The sequence below is a fragment of the Cupressus sempervirens genome, chromosome 3 (assembly GCF_028749045.1).
Source record: "Cupressus sempervirens isolate cs-2001-9-10 chromosome 3, ASM2874904v1, whole genome shotgun sequence".
NCBI classification, from domain to species: domain Eukaryota; kingdom Viridiplantae; phylum Streptophyta; class Pinopsida; order Cupressales; family Cupressaceae; genus Cupressus; species Cupressus sempervirens.
The window spans coordinates 149,106,178-149,117,298 of NC_143120.1; the positions used below are offsets into that span (position 1 = coordinate 149,106,178).

Consider the following 11,121-nt stretch of genomic DNA (forward strand, 5'->3'; position numbering starts at 1 on the left):
ATAAACTCAATGCCATGCAATGATATAGTCACATTTTCTTGCAGATTGCTTTTAACTATTATAAATGTTTGCATCTAATTAGTTTACTTGCATTGATTTGTCTCTTACCAGTATTACAGTTACACATTGGAGACTCCATATGCCAAAACTGGTACACACAATCTTGCAAAGGCTACTGCAAAAGGCAATACAGTCGTACTATTTGTAGTCAGTGCCAATGACAGGCAGTGGCCAAAATCAGAAAAAGTGCTGCGAGCTATACTCAACTCATTCCAAATTTAGCTTGCTTCTCCAAGTTAGCTGGGTGAAGTGTATTTTATATATAATTATTTGCTCTTGGCTGCAAGTGTAACTTCAAGATTTGAGCATAATCCAATTATTTTTCATTCAATATCCTATTGATCTGTTGGAAGTTGTGTTGGCCTTATGTAAGTTGTTTTCTTTGCATTTATTAGAAAACGAGCTTATTTAATGTTTTGGCCAATTACGTGGCTTGTTGGATAGAATAAAGTGGCCTAAGTAATTTCAGGTTTGGATGGCAACTCTTGGTAGGTTTAGCTGTGTATAACTATTGTTTAAATTTCAATTTTTCATGCTTGTCCTCGATGGTTTTTGACCAAGGAATTGACTTCACCCATGAATGAAAAGAAGTTCAGCGTTCCATTAATTCATTTACTCATGGATGATCCTACCTAATTTTTTTCAATGGTTTAAATTACATTTTTTTCGAACTAAAATGCATATCCAGTTAGAAATTGGAGGTTGTTACAGCCATTGCTGAAGTCTAAAATTGCTTTAAGAAAAAATGAAAAATCGCAATACAGTTGTAGTGGGCTGCATGGGAAGAGCTTATCCTTCAACATTATCAGATTTCCACAATCCATTTGAAATGTATGAAATTTATTTCTGGATTCGATTGTGTAAGTTGTTTTTGCATCAATGTTTCGGATCACACTTCGTGATCCATCATCAGGAAGAGCTTATCCTTCTGGTATGTTCCAAGCCCAACTGACATCATGGACACTTCTGGCTGCTTGTTTGCAAATTCATGTTGGAGTTAATGTTCCAATAGTCATAAGCGATTGTTGCATATGTGGCAACCTATGTTTGAGTTGCTAGCAACATAAGTTTAGTTCAATTGTATGTTTCATAGAGTTTTAGTTTGAAACAATTATCTAGTTGTAAATGTGTCCATTTTCATGTCTGTGTTGTTAATCATGAAGTAGTTTGTTGTCAGTTAATTTAGCTGATTTATAGGAAAGTGGTTTGTTGCTATGATTGTATAAATAAGGATCATTTGATCAACAATATAACATGGCATATTATTTCTTTGGTCTATCTTCTTTGTTTCTGCTGTTCTATTTTTCTAATATGGTATCAGAGCCATCTTCTTGTTAAATTGTGTGTTAGAGAAAAAACAATAGAGGAGACGAGGCCTGGTGAATAACCACCAGATCTTGATGGTGATGATGATTTCATTGAAGATGAAGGTTCTATTCTATTTTGAAGAAGGTCAATGCTTTGAACAATAGGAAAGTATGTAGTAGAGGCTAGATGGATGCTCAATAGTCTGAGGTGCTAATGGATCATAGAAACTATATCTGTGTTGTCAATCATGAAGCAGTTCATTGTCAGTTAATTTAGCTGATTTATAGGAAAGTGGTTTGTCTCTATGATTGTATAAATAAGGATCATCTGATCAACATAATAAAATAGCATATTATTTCTTTATTCTATCTTCTTTGTTTCTGCTGTTCTATTTTTCTAATAATTCAAAATTACCACTTTCAACCAATGGGGAAACAATCCTGCTGGTATCTTCCAAGTCTAGCTGACATCACGGGCAGTTCTGGCTTCCTGTTTACATATTTAATGTTACGAACTTCCAAATTTTCAACAAATTTTTCTAAACAACAAATATATTGGCTAGAAAATTTCTATGAATGAGATCTGTTGTCTGATTCATACTATAATTCTGACTTTTATTCTTTTGGGTTTAGCATTTTATGGTGTCTAACCCAAAATCAGCACTGTCTATGAGGAGTAGCGGGCAGAAGAATTGGTAAGGGCTTTCGAGTAAGACTCAGAGAAACTTATTGGACTTCTTCATGGTGTCGCTGCTTTTGGGAAGGGATTTAAATTTACATTCAATTACCCCACAACATATTTTGAACCGTTTATTAAGATATATTACATATCCTTTTCAAAACACTTAATAGCTGAGATTCTATGGAGTAGAAGTAATTTTTTGTACAAGATGGTTCTTCATAGTCGTCAAGAGAAAGCTCACTTTATGAATCTAAGCAATTTGAAAGTTACAGGCGATTATTGATTCACATGAGCCTCTGGGTAAGTTGATTAATTCTGAGGATCTCTCAGCATGTTAGAATTTTGGATTTCAGCATAGTTCAGATTATGTGGGTGCAGTCACCAGGTTATGGGAATGAAACTTGCAAGTTTGCCTTAAGGTCGACTGGGATGAGATAGCATTTGAAGATATTGTGACAGATTCAGAGTTGGCGCAGATTTTCAAATTCCATTTTTTCACTGTGTTGGGAGCATCCAATGTAACAATTTGATCAGATTTTCAAATTCCATTGTTCACTGTGTTGGGAGCATCCAATGTAACAATCTGAACTTTTTATGCTATTTATTCAGAACTCCTTCTCTATCCGGCTATTCTAGTAGCATTTTCTACTTTTGTAGAGTTAACGAGGAAGCAGGGTTTTCTTACTTGTTCTTTCCGTGCTGAGTTATCGAACTAGTTATTATAACTAAAATATTTAATATAACGGCTCCGTCCATTTTTGCTTCCAAAAAACAATCACGGTTTCAACCCTATACGTGTTTTTTTGTAAACCTGACTGTTTTTTAAACCTTACCCCAGCGAGTGATATCCATACAAGGGAAGCAAATATACCCCGCAATAAATTTTTAAAATTCCAATTATATCTTTTCCAATTTAGGATCTATCATTTTAGATTAATAATTTTTTTAAAAATGTTTAATCTATCTTATTTTGGTTGGGCTTTCGTCGAAAGAAGGTTTTTAAATGTTATGACAAGAGAATGGTCTATAGTATCTAAATGTTATGACAAGTGAATAGTCTATATTTTGAAGTTATATCTTTACTAGTTATTCATGGTTCATAGTGTGTCTATGATAACCTATATTCAAATGCTAGGATTTGTATCAATACTATTATTGTGTTATCACATGTAGTTTAATTTTTTGTTACCTATTATCAATATCAAATGCTAAATAAAAATTTCAATGTGTACAACACAAGGATCTTTCATTTTAACTTTACAACATAAAGAAAGTTGAATTTATTTTATTTTGGCGAAGCACTCATCCAAATAGATTATTATACTACTCTAATAGGTGAATGGTCTATATTATACGGTTATTTTAGCTCAATGTGTCTACTTCATATTACATGTCTACTTTATCATAGTTTAATTTGGTGCCTACTTTTTATCCTGATTTTCTACACAACTAAATTGTTATTATGAAGATTGGGTGGATATTTAGTCCAAACAACATTTGATCATCTATCTTTTCCTATAGTGATAGCCTTGTAAATTAGTTACCTAGAAATAAATAATCCATATTCTTGGTTAAATGCCATGAACTCAATGCTAATTTAGACTCTCTATCACATTATTGTTTCTTAATGAATATGACAAAGCTATACATTCATTTGTTTTACATAATTTCCTTACTAGAAGCGAAGAGGTAATGTTATGTGTAGATCATCTTATATCTTTGTAATACTTTATCATTCTCTCAAGTTGTACAAAAACCCTTGTCTACATAAAAACATCAACCTAATGTAAATATGCAACCCAATATCACACTAAGATGTCCAATCTTTTTGAAATTAAAATATTGCTCATTGTCATTTTGTATGTTTATTTTGATTTTAGGTCTATCTATCCTAAAATTTGTTGTGCTTGTCTACTACTACTTTTGAGATAAAGGAGGTGTGAAAATTTATTCAAGCTAAAAGGGAAACAAGTACAAACAGAGAAAGGGCATTAGATAGCCATGCCAAGATCAACCAAGTGATCAAGTTGCTAGGACAAGCCCATCGGAAGTTGAGTCTTATCAACAATCTTTCAATTACACATATGGTCAAAAGCCCACTTCGCCAAACAATCAACAACACTATTCCATTCCTTGGGAATATGAGTGAAAGTAACAGACTCCAAAGAAGTACACAAATTATGAATTTGGCCCGCAATCAAAGCTAACTTCCAACTAACAACTTTAGAATGTTGTTGATTCAATAGACGTATCACCACTTGTGAATCGGATTCACAGATAAGCCTTCTCCAACCAAGGTCACAAGCATTCTTCACAGCATACAAAATAGCTATAGCCTCCATCAGGTTGTTAGTGTGATGACCTTTATAAATAGAAAACACAAACTGGACATCCCCCTTCCTATCTCTACCAACACCACCAATGCTAGCAGGGCCTGGATTTCCCTTGGAAGACCCATCTGTGTTGATTTTAAGAATACCCTACAAAGGGGCACTCCACTTCCCCACCATATTTATCTTTCTCAAGGGATGTCTACACATCTTTCTTAGCAGATTTCCATGTGAAGGGAGAGTATTCAGACGATTATTGAAAATATCCTCCCCTAGTTCCATGGCCTCAGAAGTGTCACATTTTGCAGAAATAGTTCCCTCCAAAGAATGGAGAATTTTCCACCATAAGTGAGGAACCTCTAAAAACTCATCCTTAAAGATATGACGGTTCCTTTCCAACTAGATATGCCAAATAATAAAGGAGGGTCCAAGAGTCCAGACAACTTGAAGAAATGAAGTCTTGACAGGAGCCTTATCCCAGCGAGCCAAGAATTTTGCCAGTGAGGAAACATGCCAACAGGATTTGTTCCACACATTCCACCAAGAGTGCCAAATATGTATACTAAAAGAGCATTTGAAAAAGAGACGAGAGATATTTTCTTCACTAGTCCGACATAGAACACACAGTGAGGGTCCTTGGAAGCCACGCTTGCATAGATTATCCCACATAAGACATCGGTTATGGACCACCAACCATATAAAAAAATTACATTTGGGCCAAGAAAACTTGTACCAAACTTGCTTCCACCAAGGCATCTGAATGTCCCCCAACGTCTGCCGAAGAAGCTCAACATATCCTGCAAATACTAAAAATTTTCTAGACAAATCTTCGCTGTCCCAAGCAAGAACATCATTGCCAACCAAAGTACTACACTCACGAGATTGCAAAATCTAAAAAAACTCCTTCCTATCCTCCTCAGATCCTCCTGGAGGCCATTTAGAAGGGTGTTTCCAATGAAAGGAAGGAGCCAAACCTCTAACACACCCTATCTTATAAAAATTAACAGTGTCCCAATCAACAACACTAAAATTTTGATAGAGGGCATGTAGTTGAGGATGAGTGATAAGAATAGGAGGGTGCCTATCCCAAGAGTCAAACCAAAATAAAGCTTGTGATCCTAAATGACAAATCCAAAAGAGACCATCTTTAACCAACTGAGCTCCAAACTTTAGCGTATTCCAAATCATGGATCCTCTCCCTTCCAGAGGAAAGCAGTGAACTTCAACCACATCAATAACTGGAAAATACTTATGGGTGAGAATACGAGCCCAAAGTTGATGTTGGTTAGTACACCAACGCCAATAAAGTTTTGCAACAAGAACCTGTCCATTTAAAATAGCTGATCGTAAGCCAAGGCCACCCTCCTTCTGAGGTCTACACACTATTTCTCATTTAACCAGACTCCATTTAGAAGTTGAAAGGTTCCCACTCCAAAGGAATTGACAAGACAGAGCATCAAATTCCTGAAGAAAATACATTGGAGCAGCCTGAACAAAACACCTTCCAAGAGATCCATATTTTGTCTACTACTACTTTATATGAGTTAGTACTATGACTTAATTTGGAAGTTTGGTTTAATGGAAAAGCTTTTGAATTTGACTTGGTTTTGTATTGTGAATATTTGAAAATGCATGATATAATTCCATAATCTTACTAATTTATGATAAATTAGTTATGTTTATTGATTGATTAGATGTTTATTTGCACGATATATTCTACGAAGTGCCCTCAAAATTTTGTAGTGAGATTTTTTTTCTTTTAACTATTAGAATACAGACAATTTATTGTTGTTGTTTTGAGATGTTACTAAGTTTTTTATTGATTTTTTTAATAAAAGGTGAAGTCTTGAATTATATATTAATATGGGTAAAATGACTATACAAAAATGAAAATTTAGAGCTGACATGGAATGTGAGGAAGAGTATATTTACAAAAATGCCAGATTGTCTAAGACCAAAGATATTATCTCAAAGATAAACTAGCAACAAACAATACAATCCCTATCCAAAAAGCCATAAGGCCACTACCCAGTGAATACATTTCATATATGATGAGTACACAATTATACTAAAGAGGGAAGGATTAGTTTCAAACTTAATATCATAAGCATATCAATTCAAAACTTAATTAATCATAATAACGTCACTAACATCACTAACTCAACATCAATTATCATGCATATGAGAAGAACACAATAACACGTGATATTTATGCATAAATATATAATGTTTTTATATAAATTCTTTTTAATTTTTTTGTAGAATCAAACCTACTAGAGGCAACACCTCTTATTTAATTTATGGGCACTAATTCACTAGAGGCACAATCCCATCCTTGAATTTGCAAGTATTGACCCCTTAGAGAACCACCCACTCATTAAATTTCTCTTCACACGTTATCCTATGACATTGGTCACCAATATGCAATAATTCTTATTACATAAATATTGCAAATTGATTAAAAATGTTGTTTTATATAAATCTTCTTAATTTTCCATGAAATCTCTCATTTACTCTCTCAATTTTGCACATTCTCTTCTTTAAAATTTCCATTCATTTGCTAGCATATCCAACATCCTTCTTCTACTTTGTCATATTTCATGACTCCTCAAATGTCTTTTATATCTTCAATAATCTTATGAATATAGATGTCTTTTTTCTAGAAGAGACAACTCTTACTAAATAACACATCTACTACATATTCATTTGTTGTACCCTTTTATATCTTCTTATTCAAGACTTTTTACTTTGCAAACTTATCTCCACAAATCTCTCTCATTACCTAGCTTTATTTCTTCATGAAATTATGCATCTCTTGGAAAGGAGACAACTCTTTAAATGATGTATTTTTTAGTTAATATTTATAACTTGATCATTTATATATCTTGTACAAATTTGGCTTATCTCTCAAAGTTTGATATGATTTTGTTCACAAATTTGCTACAACATTGTCCATAAATATGTCAAAATGTCTTATTTTAAATTTAATCTAACAATCCTTGAAATCCCTTCAAAAATTATACAAATATACTCCTTAAGCTTTCTCTCCACAAACTTAAATTAGCTAGTATATTAAATAAATATTTCCATTTTTCTTCCATCCATAATTCTCACTTCTTCCAATCTTAATCTCTATATATGAAAAAAAAATCATCCCTTCATAAAGAGACACATCCCGTAGAAAAACCATGACTAGAAACTCATCACCTTTTGTTAAACTCATTAGGAAGTTGGTTTCAAGTGTTAGAGTTGTTGGCCTATATCTTTGTATGTGCCTTATGAGTGCCCCATGGAAGAGAAACCAAAGCCCTTTGTGTTGATCTAGTAGTCTTAAATTAAAACCCTAGTTCAATTTCCTAAAAGATAGGTTAGAACCCTTGTTTTGTGCTCTAATTTTCAAAAAGGGTTAGTGTTTTCAAAGTTGGCACGAGAAGTATATTATAAATAAGTTTTTCTTTTCTCACAAAAGATAACTTTGTTTTTTATTTTTTGTAATTTTAAACCCTTTATTTTCTAAGCAAGGGTCATATTTCCTGTGTTTGAAAGGATGGCCTTTGTCAATCATTGATCTTGGCAAGATCAATGAACAATGCTTACTCACATTATGAACATGCAAGAGACTTAAGTAAAGTGGGCAAGCGCCTTTGTGCCATGGAGCCCTTGTTGACATTGGAACCTCAGTGCGCTACAAAGTCTGTAGATTGTCAAATTTGTCAGACCCTTTTGCAAAGTTGTTAGTACCCATCAACGCACATTCAATTTTCTTGCAATATTATTGGTTGGTTCTTTAATGCAGATGTTACTTTGTGATTAATTGTGATATACTTTCAATCTTGGTAAGATTGACGGAGAGCGTTTCCCTACATTAAGAAGGTGCACAACAGTTACAAAAAGCAGGGAAGCACCAACAAGACATGTAGCACATAGTGATGTCATGAACCCACTATGTCAAAAGGCAGTAATGACATTTCTTCATGGCAATTGTCAGATGAGCCAGAGCATAGAGAACATATTTCATTGGTCAAGTCAATTGACTGTATGACATAAGGATACAAGTTTGTGTGATCGTTGATTTGTGCAAAATCAAAGGCCAGCGCTTGCCCACATTATCAAAATGCTAGAGGTTTAAATAATGCGAGGAAGCGCCTTGTGGACATGTGTCCATGATGATGTTAGTGCCACATTTTGTGAGATAAACCAGCACTGCTAACAGTTGTTCTCCTTCCATATCACAAGTGTCAAAACTCCATTAGTTGTTTATGCTGACATGGTTTCCTGTAACATTGCTTGGCTCCACCGTTGATCTTGATTCGATCAATGGACAATGCTTTCCCACTTGATGAAGTTGCATGACAGATAAATAAAGTAAGTAAGCGCCTTAGTGACATGTGTCCTTTATGATGTCATTACTTTTATCTCAACCTATCAAAAGTGTTTAAATCATGTAACCATTGATCTTTCAGATATTGACGGCTTGCGCTTGCTCGTATTATGAAAATGCTCACTAGTTAGATAAAGTGGGGAAGTGCCAACCTGACACGTGGCAAATATGACGTCAAGGACCCACCTTTTCAAAAGATAACAAGAAACCTACTTGCATGGAGTTTGTCAGAATGTACTGCTTCATGTGGAAATTTTCTATTGGTTGATGAAGTTGACTGGTTATTATAAGGGTACGAAATAGTATGATTATCAATTTTAACCAAGATCAAGGGTTGGCACTTGCCCGCATTTTCAAGGTGCAAGAAATTTAAGCAAACTAGGGAAGCGCTAACGTGACACATGACATAGTGGGACCAAGCTTTGAGAAGGCTGCTGAGTCACGCCAGGTGGTAAAGTTTTAATGAATTGAAGTGCATTCATTGGTTGAAAAGGACATGTATGTGCCTAGTTGGAAGGTGTGTGTACCAATTGGGCCATATTTTATAAAGTTTCCTTTGCGAAGTATGATGATTTTTCATGATCATTGATCTTACATAGATCAACGATCAGGGCTTCATCGCATTATCAAGATGCTCAAACTTTAAATAATGTGGGAAGTGCCTATTTGACATGTGGCCAAGAGCTTTAAAACTTTAAAGTAGTTTTCTTTCTCAAATAAAGTCATTTGATGTTGTAAGATCAACAGATGAAATTTAAACTTGAGGCACGACATGAAGTTAATGGCTAAAGGAAATTAATATGGTTTAAAATTGCTTTGTGTGATTTTAATGCCATGGTATAATTTGCCAAGTTCGCCATTACTGAACTGCAAAATCGCAAACATTATCAGAGTGCAAGGGTTTTTTAGAGCTAGGGCACAAGTTCTGCAAAGTATTAAGCAAAGTTGCAGGCATGGTAAAAAGGCAGTCGGGGTCAAATTTAGTCACTTTCAAATTAGTTAAGCCTGAATTCCTTCATCATTCTTGATGCATATCCGATATTTTTGTTGCATAAAGGTTTTCATCATTCAACAAGAGATATTTCAAGTCGATTACAAAATAATGATGAAAACCATATCAGATCAGATGGGTAGAAAGATGATAGAGGTTTTGCAACTGCAAAGGATGAAATTTCAAGTGGATACATGTTGTCTTCAGATCAAATCCAAGAATTCACTCCTCTTCTACATCTTCTTCTTTCTCATCCATTGTAAGGGGTTGGAAAATATTGGAAATTTTGGAATGAAAACATTTAGCAAAATTGGCTCTGGAATTGATGAAATCTGAATGGAAAGACCTGGGATGTGTTGGTTCTAGACCATGAAGCTTTGCTTTGGTTATGATACCCCCTTCCCATCCCATTAGTCTCTCATTTCAACCATTTTCTCTCTTGTATGACAACATGTGTTATTGTACAGTCTAGTTTATTAGGTATCTTGTGAGTCAATTTTATGCATTTTCATGTATTATTTCAAGGAAATCAATACAAAGAACAACAAATGTTGAGTTTCATGTTAAATCTTGCCTCCTTTCTCAGTGATGTGTAATGTTTTATGATCTTTAAACAAAGAGCCTAGATCATAGTTGCAATCCCTTAAGGTTGTATGTTGTTTCATTGTTGCTTGTAATTCAAGGAATTATGTAAATGCTTCAGGGAAATCAATAGGATTGCAAGTTTAGTGAGGAGGATATCAGGTAAGAATGAGATTTAGATTGAACATTGATATCCAATTTACAAGGTAAATGGATAGATCTGGTCTTGGCATAGGATATGTGTTTAGGATATCCAAAATGCATAAGAGAGATTTATGAATTTGCCCAATGGATCAGTCATTGATAAGCTACAAGATCATTAGCTTGTTTTCTATACTTGGTTTTCATCCACTTTCCCCACCCACATAAAATCAAAATCAAATTCAAATAATCTTTTTATTTTATGTTGAAGAGCCAAAATAGAATGCCCTCACTCAGCTTATGCATTGCATTATCTTGCATTTAGCTACTGTAGATCTATGTCATTGTATGATTTATTAGGAGATATAAGGGTTAAATTTGCTTAATAGATTCAAGAATATGATTTTGCACTCATACCATATTAATTGAATCTGAAGTTCACCTGCCTAGGTTTTGCAGAGCCTGAAGTAGAAGGGTCAAGCCTTATAGTTGGCCCAGTGTCTGAAATGATATGTTAAAGATAGGAGTTAGCTGCCCTTAGATGTGTCTCGTTCTCATCAGGGTAATTTGAAACCTATAACATTTCAAAATACCAATAAAATGGTGACTCCACTGGGGATTTTATGAAGGAATTCATTGTTTAAAAG

At 34.4% G+C, this 11,121-nt stretch overlaps 1 protein-coding gene across 1 annotated transcript in view; it reads left to right on the forward strand.

The window, feature by feature from the left end:
• PPD6 (thylakoid lumenal protein (Mog1/PsbP/DUF1795-like photosystem II reaction center PsbP family protein)) overlaps window positions 1–391 on the forward strand; it is a 42,821-nt gene extending 42,430 nt beyond the window's left edge. Inside the window, 1 exon segment of the mRNA XM_089818727.1 lies at window positions 112–391. Within this exon segment, the coding sequence (XP_089674853.1) occupies window positions 112–282 (171 nt within the window). The 3' untranslated portion in view covers window positions 283–391.
• Window positions 392–11,121: the final 10,730 nt, after the last annotated feature.